The sequence below is a fragment of the Ranitomeya variabilis genome, chromosome 8 (assembly GCF_051348905.1).
Source record: "Ranitomeya variabilis isolate aRanVar5 chromosome 8, aRanVar5.hap1, whole genome shotgun sequence".
In the NCBI taxonomy this organism is placed as follows: domain Eukaryota; kingdom Metazoa; phylum Chordata; class Amphibia; order Anura; family Dendrobatidae; genus Ranitomeya; species Ranitomeya variabilis.
The window spans coordinates 23833782-23852793 of record NC_135239.1 but is presented as its reverse complement, the minus strand read 5'-3'; the positions used below and the strand labels follow the sequence as shown (position 1 = coordinate 23852793).

General features: G+C 43.4%; 1 protein-coding gene across 1 annotated transcript in view; it reads right to left on the bottom strand.

Moving 5' to 3' along the window:
* Positions 1–17542, bottom strand: part of TIE1 (tyrosine kinase with immunoglobulin like and EGF like domains 1) — a 32948-nt gene extending 15406 nt beyond the window's left edge. The window contains exons 1-10 of the mRNA XM_077277376.1: positions 16948–17542; positions 9891–10190; positions 7558–7668; positions 4906–5061; positions 4683–4814; positions 2955–3095; positions 2459–2587; positions 1560–1705; positions 1324–1468; positions 334–492 (exon numbers count right to left, since the gene is read on the bottom strand). Coding sequence (XP_077133491.1) covers positions 334–492; positions 1324–1468; positions 1560–1705; positions 2459–2587; positions 2955–3095; positions 4683–4814; positions 4906–5061; positions 7558–7668; positions 9891–10190; positions 16948–17008 — 1480 coding nt within the window. The 5' untranslated portion in view covers positions 17009–17542. The remainder of the gene's footprint in view (positions 1–333; positions 493–1323; positions 1469–1559; positions 1706–2458; positions 2588–2954; positions 3096–4682; positions 4815–4905; positions 5062–7557; positions 7669–9890; positions 10191–16947) is intronic.
* Positions 17543–19012: the final 1470 nt, after the last annotated feature.

The window sequence follows — 19012 nt, the reverse complement described above, 5'->3', positions numbered from 1 at the left end:
TTTCCTTCTGGTTCCATAGAACTTTATGAGCACCAGCTGTCATCTCATATCTCAGTAACCGGAAATACTGTAATCACTGAAGATTATATGCGTGAATTCAGAATTTTGAGACTGCATGATCAGTCCAGAGGGAGAAAGTAATGGATTTCTCTGATCAGATTTATTACAAACATTTCTTATTTTCATGTGTATTAATGATTTATGAAGAAAATAATAAAGAAGTAAAAGTGACGGTTACTAAATTAAGTTTTGGTACCTTTTTTCCTTTGAGTATTTTTTCTGCCATACTCAATACGTGACCTATGACTTTAGGTTACAGTAAGAGTTTCCTACCTACAATGTTGGACCAGTAGTTTGTACTTTTCTTGGGTCGATACAGCAACTTAATAGATGAAATTGGCCCATCTCCAGTAAAATTATGAAGTGGAGCGAGGATCAGATGTCTGCTCCCTCGATCGAGCAAACGTGGCGGCTCCAGAGGTTGTGGAGGAACTGCAGAGAGAGAACGTAATAACAATTACGGCATCAGTGCAGGAGGCAAATGGCTAAAATGGGGTCTGAAAATTTCCCCCAAGTACAATGTGGAATATTATCCAGTTGTAAGACATGCAGTACCAGCTATGGCCACTGGGTGTCCAGTGAGACAAGCTATTGCGCTTTATGACATGTTGCAATTATACCGTCCAATCACTGGACCCTTTATCTGTTTCTTTGTAATTGCAGAAAGTAACTATCAAGTCTATTCTACTTAGTATCTTCGATTGCTCTGCTTGCCGTCAGGCAAAGGTAACATTAAAGGGAACCTGTCACCTGAATTTGGCGGGATCGGTTTTGGGTCATATGGGCGGGGTTTTCGGGTGTTTGATTCACCCTTTCCTTACCCGCTGGCTGCATGCTGGCCGCAATATTGGATTGAAGTTCATTCTCTGTCCTCCGGAGTACACGCCAGCGCAAGGCAATATTGCCTTGCGCAGGCGTGTACTCCGGAGGACAAAGAATGATCTTCAATCCAATATTGCGGCCAGCATGCAGCCAGCGGGTAAGGAAAGGGTGAATCAAACACCCGAAAACCCCGCCCATATGACCCAAAACTGGTCCCGCCCAATTCAGGTGACAGGTTCCCTTTAATGAGTTACATCCAGAAAGGAACAACCCATCCAACAAGGATCTCACAGCTGTCAGACAAGTCTCCCCCACTTCCTGAGATCTTATTCTTATTCACAACAAGCAGAGATCATGAAAATATTGAAGAAAAAAAATGAACACAAAGTAGGAATTGTATCAGATGAGAAGTGTGAGACAAGTTCTATTCAAGATCAATACCTCTGACCACAACGTGGAATTTGCGGCTGTCCTGCCCCCCGCTGGTGGAGACGCGACATTCCCAGAAGCCGTGGTCGGACAGTGTCAGTGCAGGCACATTGAACTTGCACGTGCTGCGCTCCGAGTCCAGCACAGCCTGACTGGCCTGACGGGGAGAAGACAGGAGAAGGGTCATCACCAGACAGATCCTGTGATTGTGACTTGACAACTGTGGGACTACAAGTCCCAGGACTTACGCTGAGGACAGACCCGTCCGGGCGGCGCAGCACTATACTCTCCCGCACCGGCTGAGGCTTCCCAGATGCGGCACAGCTCAGGATCGCTGGGGAATTCAGATTGAACTCAACCTGGATCGGAAGATCAATGATCTGCGGAAGGTGATCTGCGAGGAGGAGGGACAGGGGTCAGTCACAGTGATTCTTACTCTGTGCGGCTGTGGGACCCCACTCATCCGATGATGTCATTCTCATGTTGTGGTCTCCATAAGGATCACTGTTCTGCCTGAAACACTCTGTGCCGCTTGGACTCCTTTCCATTCTATAATTCTCAGTATATAACCACTAACATGATCTCTATTCTTTGCCTATCCTGTTACGTTGACTATATTGTGGTCCCCTACTCCTGAAATACTCTGTGCTGCTAGGGCTTCAACCCTTTTCATGCCATAATTCTTATAATTCTTAATATATAACCCCCCTTTCCCCTACATTATCTCTCCATAAATACTCTGTGTAATCCCCACAAGATCAGCACGCCTCTCCTGAAATACTCTGTGCTGATGGGACCCCTGCTGTCTCCACTATGTCGCTCTCAGTTTACAACCTCAATAAGATCTCTCCGAAAATACTCAGTGGACGGAGCGAGGTCTTCAAGCCGCACAATGTGCCTCTCTGACTCCTGAAATACTTTGTGCTGCTGGGACCTTGCTCTATCCGCTTTACAACTGGGGTACTCCTTTCACTAGTTAATACACCGTTTATACCCCCGTTTAAGCACACGCTTAGAGTTCTCTCCTGAAATACTTTGTGCTGCTTCAACCATGGCCTGTTCCAGAAGATCAGCACACATCGCTCCTGAAATACTCTGTATTGCTGTGAACATTCTTCTGGAGGCTGCTATATTCAGACAATCTTACCTGACTTCTCACAGTGCTGCCCATGCCAGCCATTGGGGCACACGCAGCCACTGAACCTGTTACAGGACCCCCCATTCTTGCACTCGCACTTTAGGGCGCAGTTTGCTCCGTACATTCCTGGAGGACACTCTATAAAATGTAGAAACACAATACAGGAAACATGTGTGAGATGCCAGGGCCATGCCAGCACATCCTCAGGCCGGAGAATACTCCAAACCAGCTACCAATCACTGGGTCCACAGAATCGCCAGGGCTGGTAATAGCCGATGTGGGGGACACCTTCGGTAGCTTTCTCTCTGGATTATTTGCATTTGCCATGTGAAAAGCAAAAAGTACATGGGACTGTGACTATCTTCCATTATTCTTATGGAGAAGGTGGGTTGTCAGAGGGTGCCTCCATTGTCATCATGGAAGCCACATACCTAGAGGATCCTCCAGTGAGCAAGTCTGACCTGAAGCCCACAGGCCACAATGTGCATGTTCTCTGAGTCAGTACCTGTTTGGCAATGTGTCCCGGTCCAGCCACTTCCACAGGAACATCCATAGGGGTCGGGAAGACAGAAGGTGAGGCCCTTACAGCCATTTTCTTTCTTACACATCTCCTGACAGTTTCTGCCAAAGTTTCCTTCTCTACAAGCTGCAGAACACAGGAGAATAATGGTGGAATGATTACATGACATGTCCATCCATCGCCCTGACGTGACCATACTACAGTCACCCTTACATATTACATAAGAATCTGCCGAGATCAAGCATCTAGGACTGTTATTGCTCTACACAATAATCGTTCATGGCAGCCACACTGCTCCATCCCAACTCCCAATGAATCCCACCAGCATGACACTAAACTCTGCAGGGTAATCAATACAGGGGAGGACAATTTTATATTACAGGCTGATTTATGTAAACTAGAAGCTTGGGCTGATAAATGGCAAATGAGCTTTAATGGGGATAAATGTAAGGTCATGCACTTGGGTAGAAGTAATAAGATGTATAACTATGTGCTTAATTCTAAAACTCTGGGCAAAACCGTCAATGAAAAAGACCTGGGTGTATGGGTGGATGACAAACTCATATTCAGTGGCCAGTGTCAGGCAGCTGCTACAAAAGCAAATAAAATAATGGGATGTATTAAAAGAGGCATAGATGCTCATGAGGAGAACATAATTTTACCTCTATACAAGTCACTAGTACGACCACACTTAGAATACTGTGCACAGTTCTGGTCTCCGGTGTATAAGAAAGACAGCTGAACTGGAGCGGGTGCAGAGAAGAGCGACCAAGGTTATTAGAGGACTGGGGGTCTGCAATACCAAGATAGGTTATTACACTTGGGGCTATTTAGTTTGGAAAAACGAAGGCTAAGGGGTGATCTTATGTTAATGTATAAATATATGAGGGGACAGTACAAAGACCTTTCTGCTGATCTGTTTAATCATAGACCGGTGACAGGGACAAGGGGGCATCCTCTACGTCTGGAGGAAAAAAGGTTTAAGCATAATAACAGACGCGGATTCTTTACTGTAAGAGCAGTGAGACTATGGAACTCTCTGCCGTATGATGTTGTAATGAGTGACTCATTGCTTCAATTTAAGAGGGGACTGGATGCCTTTCTGGAAAAGTATAATGTTACAGGGTATATATATTAGATTCCTTGATAAGGCGTTGATCCAGGGAACTAGTCTGATTGCCGTATGTGGGGTCGGGAAGGAATTTTTTTCCCCATGATGGAGCTTACTCTTACCACATGGGTTTTTTTTGCCTTCCTCTGGATCAACATGTTAGGGCATGTTAGGTTAGGCTATGGGTTGAACTAGATGGACTTAAAGTCTTCCTTCAACCTTAATAACTATGAACTATGAATAATTGGCCACGTCACATCTACGTTGGTGCGATCGGCCACTAAGGTCTATGTTGGGAAAACTATGAGAGACTTGTTAAATTTCAACATTCCAAACACTTTTGTGTTCCTTGGTGTCATTAGAAAAAGTCCAGCAGAAGCAATGTGGATGGCGACAGTCATGGAGAAAAGTACCCAGAGCCACGTCATGGAGAAAAGTACCCAGAGCCACTGAGAAGCCTCAAGACCCAAACACAAGACGAGACATTCCAGAGGAACATTCAATAAATGGTCATGAGGCAGAAAAATTACAGAAGAATCAAGTCCGATATGATTTATTTTTTTAGCTGAAGCCCTATAGATTTCCAAAAAGTGTTGTCTTACCCTTTTCACAGAGCGTTCCCATGAACCCCGGGGCACATATGCATTCTCCACTGCTATCATGGCACACTCCACCATTCAGGCAGTCCAGGCAATCCTTCTGACATGATGGACCCCACTTATCAGCCGGACACCCTGTAGTAGACAACACGGGGGGCAATTACAGGGGAAATCCATCCCACAATTCTGGGACTTGCGATGTATATAAGCTTAGATCCCATCTGACCTCTTACGATGAGTCTGAAGAAGGCGTTGACGAGGGGGGTGGCCCCCATGAAGCCAGCGCTGTAAACTCCAGCTTGACTGTGCTGCACCACATGGAAGTTGAGCTGGACTATCCCACTACTTACATCGTTCTTGTATGTTGTCTTCAAGAAGGTGCCTGGAATGTAAGAGTTAATTTGTGAGACATAAATAGGCATTGGAACAATAACTCCCAAAATCTCATGCAATCCCCGTGAGGGACTCAAGTCAACAAGTGGAACATTGAGTAATGATTGCTCAGATTGACCTTGACGCTGACCAATCTAATGAATCAGATCTCTCCAGAATGTCCCATTTGCTCCTCAGGTCTTCCGGCTTCTCAATGACGTGAGTGATGATGGCCCGGGACACAGGGTTGGGCAGAACCAACTGAATGCTCCTATGTACATAGAACATGTCTGCCCCCTTCCAAATTAATTAGATAGTGACTCAAACAAATATGCTCTGCTGTAATATATCTGGAAAAAGGCTATATATTCTGAATCTCCCCTGCAGGTAACAGACCTGGTAGACTAGGCCTAGAAGACATTAATTTTAATGCCTCTGGTGGGCTTATATTGTGCAGAGGGTTCATGATAACATCCCTGATGGGCTCACATAGTGAAGGGTGTTAATAATGTCCCTGTGGGCTAGAGTTAGCTCAAGATGTGGATTATAAGATCCTTGGTGGTCTAGCAGTAAAGAGGTTGATGATAGCAATGGGCTATGGTCAGGTAGTGTATTAATTATGTCACCCTTGGTTAGCTATGGTTGTGAAGGTGTTAATTAAAATGTCCCTGCTGGGCTAGTCCAGTGAGGAAGTTAATGGATACCTCCTTGATGGGGTTGTGTAGTGAAAATGTTAAAAGGTAACAGCTATTGTGGCTTACAATGTTGAAGTAGATAAGCCTGATATCCCTTGTGGTCTAGGGTTGCTCATGTTCACCCATCATCACCATTATCCTCTACTGCTTCCCATCAACATACGTGTTACATTTAGTCTGGCATCTCTGGTGTACCCATATAGGATGTATACATCGAGGAGTAGCGCTAAAACATCTCCCCACAAAGCCCCATACAACGAGGACGAGCCATTATATTGATATTCTGTTTTCTTAAGCCGTTCAGGGGTGGACTTGCTGGTGTGTTTTGGATCCTTGTCCTGCTGCATAACCTAAGTGCGCTTCAGCTTGAGGTCACGAACAGATGACTGGACATTCTCCTTCAAGATTTTTTGGTAGACAGCAGAATTCATGGTTCCATTTACCACAACAAGTCTTCCAGGTCCTGAAACAGCAAAACAGCCCCAGACCATCACACTACCACCACCATATTTTACTGTTGGTATTATGTTCCTTTTCTGTGTTACCACTTCTACGCCAGATGTAATGGGACATACATACATCTTCCAAAAAGTTCAACTTTTGTCTCGTCAGTCCACAGAGTATTCTCCCAAAAGTCGTGGGGATCATCAAGATGTTTTCTGGCAAAACTGAGAGGAGCCTTCATGTTCTTATTGCTCAGCTGTGGTTTTCATCTTGGAGCTCTGCCATGTAGGCCATTTTTGCCCAGTCTCTTTATTATGGTGGAATCATGAACACTGATCTTAACTAAGGCAAGTGAGGTCTGCAGTTCTTTGGATGTTGTGGGGTCTTTTGTGACCTCTTGGATGAGTCATCGCAGCGCTCTAGGGGTAATTTTGGATGGCTGACCACTCCTGGGAAGATTCCCCACTGTTCCATATTTTTGCTATTTGTGGACAATGGCTCTCACTTCGCTGAAGTCCCATCGCTTTATAAATGGCTTTATAAACTTTTCCAGACCGATAGATCTCAATTACTTTGACTCTCATTTGTTCCAGAATTTATTTGGATCGCGGCATGATGTATAGCTTTTGAGGATCTTTTATTCTTCTTCACTTTGTCAGGCAGATCCTATTTAACTGATTTCATGATCAGGAACAGGTGTGGCAGTAATCAGGCCTGCGTGTGGCTAGAGAATTTGAACTCAGGTTCCCAAAGATGTGATAAACCTCAGTTAATTTAGGTTTTGGGGGAAGTGTGAGGGGGCAATCACTTTTTCACACAGGGCCCTGTAGGTTTGGATTTTTTTTCCCTTAATAATAAAGACCTTCATTTAAAAACTGCATTTTTTGGTTACTTGTGTTATCTTTGTATGATATTTAAATTTGTTTGGTGATCTGAAACATGTAAGTGTGACAAACATGCAAAACAATAGGAAATCAGGAAGGGGGCAAACACTTTTTCACACAACTGTATACTCATACACACTGGATACAGATATATATTCGTATAGACTGGTTACAATGATGGTATAAATAAAGTGGATACAGGTATATTCATGTCCACTGGATACAATGAAGCCAGCGGAGTTCTGTGAAGCTCCTGGGATCCACTGTTACATCTGTATGATGTCCACTCCTCACCATTCGTAATATTAGAGTCTTATGGGGTAGAGAAGGCTCTGGACCCCTTTAGCAGTAGGACCTAGGTAGCTCTGCTGCTTCTGCACCCCTTTAGCATTTCCTGGCTGTATGTAGGACATGTTAACCCTCATCCAGATCATTCTTGGGTTTTTCCCCCATAGATATAACATACCAGATGCTACTACCCACCATTGTACTTCCACAAGATGTCTGGGTGCCATGGTTTCACGACTTTGGCTTGTAGTTGCGCATCTTGGTTTAGGCTGACGGTCACCGTCACTTTAACTGGAATTAGATCGGCTGAAGAGAAAACACAGAAGGTATTACTTGGGACTGCTGACTTGGAGTCAAGAAGCGAGGCTACAAGAGTATTCAGAGCTCGGCATCCACCAGGGGGGCACTAAGATCACACAGGTTACATTTTAGCCCTGGCGATAACCTGCAACATAAACATCCAACCACTGCTTATCTCCTGTTTAGGAGCCTTGGTTGTCAAGACCGTAAGGGCCCTTTTATACATGAAGGCTTGATTCTGAATTTAAATAATACAATTTTGCCTACCTGTAGTCACCACTAGAGGGAGCTCACTGCATACAACATATCCATTTAATTCACTATTATAGTGCACACTCTGTGTCTCCACCTAGAGGTGACTGCAGGGAGAAATAATTGTTATAATTGATCTCTAAGTATATACGGGGATTTAGATTTCTGTTTAAAAAAAATAGGATTCCGACAAAATTAAAGGTTTATTAAAAAAAAGGATCCGCACAGGATGTTGGTCATAAAAATAACATGATAAAAGGTGGAGATTCCCTTTAAACACTTTTATTATTTTTAAAGCCAAATAATCTAAAAGCTCCAGACTTCTCATTCTCTGGGCACTTCCTTGTTTTCTCTTTTTAGTCTCAGGGTTCTTATCTCACGTTCTTTTTGTTTCCTGCTCTTAAAAATTATCAGAGAATTTCTCCCGTAAATCGAAAGTTGCTTCCTTGCAAATTAATCGCCATCAATTAAACGTTTCACTTATTTTTTTTTATTTCTTCCTGGGAACCAAGGAGTTTAGTTTTTTACTGCATTTATCAGAGAAGCGATAAGATCTCCACTACCGTACAGAACAGAAGTAAGGAAACACAATCAGTGACAGGAGGATTACAGCTCCTGAGGATTACAGCTCTGGAGGAATAGAAGCAGCACCATTACACTTCACAAAAGAAGTAATAACAAAATACAGCACGAGACACAACAAGTCTGGAAAAGTCGTAAACTGCTCTTCCTCTTACTATGGTATAAGATAAAAGAAGTTGGTACGCTTAATAATTTTGGCACATTTTATTGTCAGATAAATCAGCAAATGCCAAAGGCACCAAAAATTGAGCCATTTTCTGATTTCTACAATTTGTCTTAAACTTGGAGACAAAAACCACTGCCGAGAGGCTAGACCTACAATTACGTCATTTTTCCAAAATAAGAAAATTGGGGCAATTTATCTAATTTCATGATTTGCAGCAATTTTTTTTGCAGCTTGCATCAAATGCTGCTCGAAAGTCTCAAATTAATGTGGATCTTTATGCTCCAATCTGTCCCTGTTTCCAAGACTTTTGCTTGCTGTCAGTTTGGGAAATTTGTTCAAAACCCATGTGGCCATAATACGTCTTACAAGGTACTGTTTCCAGTCCGCACTGATACTTTGTAACAATGGGCAGGAGAGAGATTTGTGTTGCTCCCAATATCGCATATTATAGATGGGATACAATTGTAAATAATCCTCAGCTGTGAGAAGTGTTGGTTCAGGACCATTTTCAGCCACTGGACATAAGGCAGGAGTGCTCTCATTGCCTGACAACAAGCAGAGATTTGATAAATGATGAGGACATGAGACACAAAGTTGCAAACTGTCTCTATATAATGAAAGACATAGAAAGATGAAGAATTTTGCAGATGCCTCATTTACTTCTGTTTTACTGTTTAGTGTCAGATTGAGTCTCTTTTACATTCACATCCAGAGCTGCCATCATAATTCTGCCCTTGGAAGTAGACAGTAGATACCGACCCCACTGTCAGGTATTAGCATTAGCTGGGAAGCTGCCATCTTATCTCCCACTACACAATTATATTGAACAGAATAATTCTAGCGGAGAACTTCAAGCCTCAACATCCTCAGGGGATTTCAGACTTTTTCAAGCTGCAATTCAAGACCCAATTTATGGACAAGCATGGCGATGTTCCTGGAAGAAAGCAGCCACGTATTTGAATGTACTGATGGCGGTTGTCAGTGGCCTTCCCCCACTCATGCCCATTACATTACTCAGCAGGGGGCGCCAATGAGCACAAGCAAGTTGCTCCTATAATAAAGAGATCATAAAACCTAAGGCATGATGGGAGTGATAGTCCACATAAATAAAATGAATATGAATACATACATCCAAGAAAATGACTCCAGCATCATTCCCATCATTGCTATTCATCACTTATGGCTGGAGATGCCCTTTAATTATTATATTTGCCGTTCCTGCACTTACCGTATGGACTGTTATACGGGTACAGTATTTTGGTCTGCTCAGACGGCCCCCGAGCAGTGCAGTAGAAGACGCCCACTAGTGCATTCCTAGAGAACCCGCTGGCGTGCAGCTCCTTGTCCAGCGATTTTATCTTGAATGGTTCCCCAGCGGGGATGAGCACAATCTTGTTATCTCGTTCAATGCGCAGATCCGAGCTCTTCATATCCCGCTCCCCGGTGACACATGATAACGAGAAATCCCCTTTTCGGTGCTCAGAGTTAAATGAGGTAAATGACACCAATGTGACATCTAGTACAGCTCCTGCAATGTCCAAGTCACAAAGTCACACAAAGCCGATGTCAGCTCTGAATCCAAATATATAACGCTGTAATTACATTACTCATCCTGTACTGATCATGAGTTACATCCTGTATTATGCTCCAGAGCTGCACTCACTATTCTGCTGGTGCAGTCACTGTGTACATACATTACATTACTGATCCTGAGTTACATCCTGTATTATACCCCAGAGCTGCACTCACTATTCTGCTGGTGCAGTCACTGTGTACATACATTACATTACTGATCCTGAGTTACATCCTGTATTATACTCCAGAGCTGCACTCATTATTCTGCTGGTGCAGTCACTGTGTACATACATTACATTACTGATCCTGAGTTACATCCTGTATTATACTCCAGCGCTGCACTCACTATTTTGCTGGTCCAGTCACTGTGTACATACATTACATTACTGATCCTGTTATATCCTGTATTATACTCCAGAGCTGCACTCACTATTCTGCTGGTGCAGTCACTGTGTACATACATTACATTTCTGATCCTGTACTGATTCTGAGTTACATCCTGTATTATACTCCAGAGCTGCACTCACTATTCTGCTGGTGCAGTCACTGTGTACATACATTACATTACTGATTCTGAGTTATATCCTGTATTATACTCCAGAGCTGCACTCACTATTCTGCTGGTGCAGTCACTGTACATACATTACATTACTAATCCAGTTATATCCTGTATTATGCTCCAGAGCTGCACTCACTGTTCTGCTGGTGCAGTCACTGTGTACATATATTACATTACTGATTCTGAGTTACATCCTGTATTATAATCCAGAGCTGCACTCACTGTTCTGCTGGTGCAGTCACTGTGTACATATATTACATTACTGATTCTGAGTTACATCCTGTATTATACTCCAGAGCTGCACTCACTATTCTGCTGGTGCAGTCACTGTGTACATACATTACATTACTGATCCTGTACTGATTCTGAGTTACATCCTGTACTATACCCCAGAGCTGCACTCACTATTCGGCAGGTGTCAGCACTCGGTGCACCCGGGCAAGAGCCGGGGCCCTGGCGAGATGGGGGGGGGCCCATTCATGATACGGTACACTGAGGCTCTGGGGGGCCCCTGCAGGCAGGGAGGGCCGGAGTTAGGGGCAGGCATCCTAGGGCCCCCGCTCCCCTCAGCTAGCAGCATATCACGCAGCCGCTATGGGGCCCCTGTGAGGCAGGAGGGCCCGCCTGCCGCCAGCGCCGACTCCCCCGCCACCGCCGCATTGAACTATACCGGCATCTGCTGGTACAGTTCAAAGCAATGATAGAGGAGAGAACGTCAGCTGACGCTCCCTCTCCCATCATTCCCCGCTCTGCCTCTGACACTGCGGGTGCGCGATGATGTCATCACGCACTCACTGTGTGCCAGGCAGTGCAGCCGCTGAGACAGGAGCAGGGAGCAGCGTGGCGCGGTCATGAGGAGAGTGTTTTTTTGTTTGTTTTTTTACTATAACAGTGAGTACTGGACTGTGGGGCCATTCTCGGTGGGAGAGGGAAGATGTGGGCTGTACTGAATACCACATGGCTGTGCCATATGCTACGTGGACTGTGATATATACTACATGGCTGTGCTATATGCTACGTGGGCTGTGTTATATACTATGTGGGCTGTGTTATATGTTACGTGGCTGTGCTGTATACTACTTGGCTGTGCTATATGCTACATGGGCTGTGCTATATGCTACGTGGCTGTGCTATATACTATGTGGGCTGTGTTATATGCTACGTGGCTGTGCTATATACTACGTGGCTGTGCTATATACTACGTGGCTGTGCTATATGATACGTGGCTTTGCTATATACTACGTGGCTGTGCTATATACTACGTGGGCTGTGTTATATACTACGTGGCTGTGCTATATACTATGTGGGCTGTGCTATATGCTACGTGGCTGTGCTATATACTTCGTGGGCTGTGTTATATACTACGTGGCTGTGCTATATACTATGTGGGCTGTGCTATATACTACGTGGCTGTGCTATATACTACGTGGCTGTGCTATATACTACGTGGGCTGTGTTATATACTATGTGGGCTGTGTTATATGCTATATGGCTGTGCTATATACTATGTGGCTGTGCTGTATGCTACATGGCTGTGCTATATACTACGTGGCTGTGTTATATACTTCATGGCTGTGCTATATACTACATGGGCTGTGTTATATACTATGTGGGCTGTGTTATATGCTATGTGGCTGTGCTATATACTACGTGGCTGTGCCATATACTACATGGCTGTGCTATATGCTACGTGGCTGTGCTATATACTACGTGGCTGTGTTATATACTACGTAGCTGTGCTATATACTACGTGGCTGTGCTATATACTACATGGCTGTGCTATATACTACGTGAGCTGTGTTATATACTATGTGGGCTGTGTTACATGCTATGTGGCTGTGTAATATACTATGTGGCTGTGCTATATACTACGTGGCTGTGCTATATGCTATGTGGCTGTGCTATATACTACGTGGCTGTGCTATATACTATGTGGCTGTGCTATATACTACGTAGCTGTGCTATATACTACGTGGCTGTGCTATATACTACATGGCTGTGCTATATACTACGTGAGCTGTGTTATATACTATGTGGGCTGTGTTACATGCTATGTGGCTGTGCAATATGCTATGTGGCTGTGCTATATACTACGTGGCTGTGCTATATGCTTTGTGGCTGTGCTATATACTACGTGGCTGTGCTATATACTATGTGGCTGTGCTATATACTACGTGGGCTGTGCTATATACTACGTGGGCTGTGTTATATACTACGTGGCTGTGCTATATACTATGTGGGCTGTGCTATATGCTACGTGGCTGTGCTATATACTTCGTGGGCTGTGTTATATACTACGTGGCTGTGCTATATACTATGTGGGCTGTGCTATATACTACGTGGCTGTGCTATATACTACGTGGCTGTGCTATATACTACGTGGGCTGTGTTATATACTATGTGGGCTGTGTTATATGCTATATGGCTGTGCTATATACTACGTGGCTGTGCTGTATGCTACATGGCTGTGCTATATACTACGTGGCTGTGTTATATACTTCATGGCTGTGCTATATACTACATGGGCTGTGTTATATACTATGTGGGCTGTGTTATATGCTATGTGGCTGTGCTATATACTACGTGGCTGTGCTATATACTACATGGCTGTGCTATATGCTACGTGGCTGTGCTATATACTACGTGGCTGTGTTATATACTACGTAGCTGTGCTATATACTACGTGGCTGTGCTATATACTACATGGCTGTGCTATATACTACGTGAGCTGTGTTATATACTATGTGGGCTGTGTTACATGCTATGTGGCTGTGCAATATGCTATGTGGCTGTGCTATATACTACGTGGCTGTGCTATATGCTTTGTGGCTGTGCTATATACTACGTGGCTGTGCTATATACTACGTGGGCTGTGCTATATACTACGTGGGCTGTGTTATATACTACGTGGCTGTGCTATATACTATGTGGGCTGTGCTATATGCTACGTGGCTGTGCTATATACTTCGTGGGCTGTGTTATATACTACGTGGCTGTGCTATATACTATGTGGGCTGTGCTATATACTACGTGGCTGTGCTATATACTACGTGGCTGTGCTATATACTACGTGGGTTGTGTTATATACTATGTGGGCTGTGTTATATGCTATATGGCTGTGCTATATACTATGTGGCTGTGCTGTATGCTACATGGCTGTGCTATATACTACGTGGCTGTGTTATATACTTCATGGCTGTGCTATATACTACATGGGCTGTGTTATATACTATGTGGGCTGTGTTATATGCTATGTGGCTGTGCTATATACTACGTGGCTGTGCTATATACTACATGGCTGTGCTATATGCTACGTGGCTGTGCTATATACTACGTGGCTGTGTTATATACTACGTAGCTGTGCTATATACTACGTGGCTGTGCTATATACTACATGGCTGTGCTATATACTACGTGAGCTGTGTTATATACTATGTGGGCTGTGTTACATGCTATGTGGCTGTGCAATATGCTATGTGGCTGTGCTATATACTACGTGGCTGTGCTATATGCTTTGTGGCTGTGCTATATACTACGTGGCTGTGCTATATACTATGTCGCTGTGCTATATACTACGTGGGCTGTGCTATATACTACGTGGGCTGTGTTATATACTACGTGGCTGTGCTATATACTATGTGGGCTGTGCTATATGCTACGTGGCTGTGCTATATACTTCGTGGGCTGTGTTATATACTACGTGGCTGTGCTATATACTATGTGGGCTGTGCTATATACTACGTGGCTGTGCTATATACTACGTGGCTGTGCTATATACTACGTGGGCTGTGTTATATACTATGTGGGCTGTGTTATATGCTATATGGCTGTGCTATATACTACGTGGCTGTGCTGTATGCTACATGGCTGTGCTATATACTACGTGGCTGTGTTATATACTTCATGGCTGTGCTATATACTACATGGGCTGTGTTATATACTATGTGGGCTGTGTTATATGCTATGTGGCTGTGCTATATACTACGTGGCTGTGCTATATACTACATGGCTGTGCTATATGCTACGTGGCTGTGCTATATACTACGTGGCTGTGTTATATACTACGTAGCTGTGCTATATACTACGTGGCTGTGCTATATACTACATGGCTGTGCTATATACTATGTGAGCTGTGTTATATACTATGTGGGCTGTGTTACATGCTATGTGGCTGTGTAATATACTATGTGGCTGTGCTATATACTACGTGGCTGTGCTATATGCTATGTGGCTGTGCTATATACTACGTGGCTGTGCTATATACTATGTGGCTGTGCTATATACTACGTAGCTGTGCTATATACTACGTGGCTGTGCTATATACTACATGGCTGTGCTATATACTACATGGCTGTGCTATATACTATGTGAGCTGTTATATACTATGTGGGCTGTGTTACATGCTATGTGGCTGTGCAATATGCTATGTGGCTGTGCTATATACTACGTGGCTGTGCTATATGCTTTGTGGCTGTGCTATATACTACGTGGCTGTGCTATATACTATGTGGCTGTGTTATATACTACGTGGCTGTGCTATATGCTACGTGGGCTGTGCTATATGCTATGTGGCTGTGCTATATACTACGTGACTGTGCTATATGCTATGTAGCTGTGCTATATACTACGTGACTGTGCTATATACTACGTGGCTGTGCTATATGCTACCACTTTTGCACTTTTACAAATGTTCTACGTTAATACTTTTTAATGTTTACTTGAAAAAGTTTTCCATTAAAAAATTGTCATATTCATTGAATGCAGTTTCTTCTTTGCAGCAAGTTCAGCTAACAATAAAATGCCTACTGGTAACTGAGGAAGAGGGAGTAGGTCACAAAAATTGGCATATAAGGGGTTGACTTATATAAAGCCCCTCTGCTGTATGGTAGTGTAGAATTTACAATAGCTGTCACTCATGTAAGAAGTGAAATCTGGGATTATACTATACCTATAAATCTCTGCTGTATCTGTGCATCATGAATTGTGGTATGTGTTAAAGGGGGGGCCCACTGAGACTTTTTCGCCCGGGGCCCTGAAAAACCTGGAGCTGGCCCTGATTATACTCCAGAGCTGCACTCACTATTCTGCTGGTGGATATATGCAGAGTAAGTAGTGTAATGTGTCTACATAATGATATACCTTTCATGTAGAATATTTATGTATATGAATATGTAATTATGTAGGATGTAAGTTGAGCCTCTATCGTTTTGTGATCAGGTGATCTGTATATTTTAAACTGGAGACGCAGCTTGAAGTCAAGCTGTGAGATGCTGTGTACAATTATTTTTAAGCTCCTTCTTCCTATTGCCCATAGGTCCTGATGTGACTGACACAAGTCCTCCTCCTTCTTTAGAGACCCTGCTATGTGACATAAAGTACTGTATAATTCCCAGAGATACAGGCGGCCCCTATAGCTGTTCACTGGCTGCTAATTTACTTCTTCATAATATACTTGTTCAGATCATACAAACGTGGTCAAAATTGTTGGTACTCCTCGTTTAATGACAGAAAAACCCACAATGGTCACAGAAATGACATCACAGGGGTCTACAGTCTTGGAATCAGTGAGTGGCCGGTATATAGGGCTACAGATACTCACTGTGCTGTTACTGTACAGCGCTTTGCTATTCGGCATGAAAACACTCACTGAGAAGAAACACTGCAAAAACGCTACGTGCGAATAATGAAGTTATATTCACTGAAAGCAAGCAGAGGTGTTGTAAGATTTATTAGAAATTTGCTCTTTATTTATTCACTATACTCTATTTCAAGATCTCTGCTTGTTGCCAGCGAGTGGAAAGATTTATGTGCATGTACTTGTATACAGTTTATATCTAAAGGCTGGAGATCATTTCTGATTTCATAGATTGTTACAATGTATACGTTTAGGAAGGAGCTTGAGTTCAGGAGACACATCTGAGTTTGGAGTTGAGGTCAGATGGGATTATCTAGATTTATACATTGTAACAAACAGTCAGCAGTGAGAGCAGGACTGAATTAGGGTTTGTTAAGATTCACTGGCAGCAAACAGGGGTCATGAATTTCGTGAGAAATTGAAATATAATTCTCGACGTTGTTCTTTTTTCAATGAGGTCAGAGGTTAATACGTGTCCCCCAATTATTCTGCATGTTATTAACTCTTTAAAGTTACCTGTTTCCTTGTAAAGTAAAGATATGACCACAAGAATGAGGGAATGGAGCAGCCTCCGCATTGTCCTAAATCCGATCCAGAGGTGAGTATGTCCTGGTGCCGTCCACGTGTCCAGAAATCACTGCCACATCCACATCGTGTCTTCTCTCCAGACAGAAATCCCGAAAATAGATCCACAAAAATATTCCAAAAATATCAACCCAGAAATTCCATCCAAAGGAAAAAAAACAGTAGCGGTCAGATCCTGAAGGGATGACGACATCAATAATCAATCGCTAGGTACAATGTATCCAGCCTTGGGTCACCCTTCTCACATGATTGCCCGCGCCACCATAGATGGTCAACTCTTAGCACCAATCCCAAAATTTCTAAGTAGCGGTGGTCATCAGCTGAGCCCTCTGCTTTACCCTCTGTGACTTTCTCACGTTCGCTCACCTCTGACTTCCACAAATTTCTGGGATTTGGCCATGGAAAGAGGAAAAGGCGTAACAGAGGAGCGAGGCACAGGAAACGCTGGCGCTCAACACTCTGCGAAGGCCTCGGAGTATAGGAAATCACAATGTAGTGAGTCTGGGAAGGGAAGATGACAAAGGCTGCAGCCCCCACACAGCACCACACCAGAGAAAAAACATATTGTAGAGTCATACACCCACCTATGTCTAATACTATACAAGCCGCAGCGCCCCCCACACACCAGAGTGACGGCCGATCAGATATTAATGAAACATATGTATATATGACAATAACTGGTGGAGATCATTGTGCTCTTCTCCTATCACATAGCCAGAAAATCAACTTGTGTTGAATCTAAAGTCTTGTGATTACTGGAGCGAAGAAGTCCGACATTATATAAAGAGGGGCCAAGTCATAAATATGACTATTTATATAAATCCTTGTTATATGAAGAAATTCTGAGTTACATCCTGTATTATACTCCAGAGCTGCACTCACTATTCTGCTGGTGCAGTCACTGTGTGCATACCGTACATTACATTACTGATCCTGTACTGATCCTGAGTTACATCCTGTATTATACTCCAGAGCTGCACTCACTATTCTGCTCAAGCACTCACTGTGTACATACATTACATTACTGATCCTGAGTTACATCCTGTATAATACAACAGAGCTGCACTCACTATTCTGCTGGTGCAGTCACTGTGTACATTCATTACATTACTGATCCTGAGTTACATCCTGTATTATACTCCTGAGCTGCACTCGCTATTCTACTGGTGCAGTCACTGTGTACATACATTACATTACTGATCCTGAGTTACACCCTGTATTATACTCCAGAGCTGCACTCACTATTCTGCTGGTGCAGTCACTGTGTACATACAGTACATTACATTACTGATCCTGAGTTACATCCTGTATTATACTCTAGAGCTGCACTCACTATTCTGCTGGTGCAGTCACTGTGTACATACATTACATTACTGATCCTGTACTCATCCTGAGTTACATCCTATATTATACTCCAGAGCTGCACTCACTATGTACATACATTACATTACTGATCCTGTACTGATCCTGAGTTACATCCTGTAATATACTCCAGAGCTGCACTCACTATTCTGCTGGTGCAGTCACTGTGTACATACATTACATTACTGATCCTGAGTTACATCCTGTATTATACCCCAGAGCTGCACTCACTATTCTGCTGGTGCAGTCACTGTGTATATACATTACATTACTGATCCTGTTACATCCTGTATTGTACCCAGAGCTGCACTCACTATTCTGCTGGTGCAGTCACTGTGTACATACAGTACATTACATTACTGATCCTGAGTTACATCCTGTATTATACTCCAGAGCTGCACTCACTATTCTGCTGGTGCAGTCACTGTGTACATACATTACATTACTGATCCTGTACTCATCCTGAGTTACATCCTATATTATACTCCAGAGCTGCACTCACTATGTACATACATTACATTACTGATCCTGTACTGATCCTGAGTTACATCCTGTAATATACTCCAGAGCTGCACTCACTATTCTGCTGGTGCAGTCACTGTGTACATACATTACATTACTGATCCTGTTACAT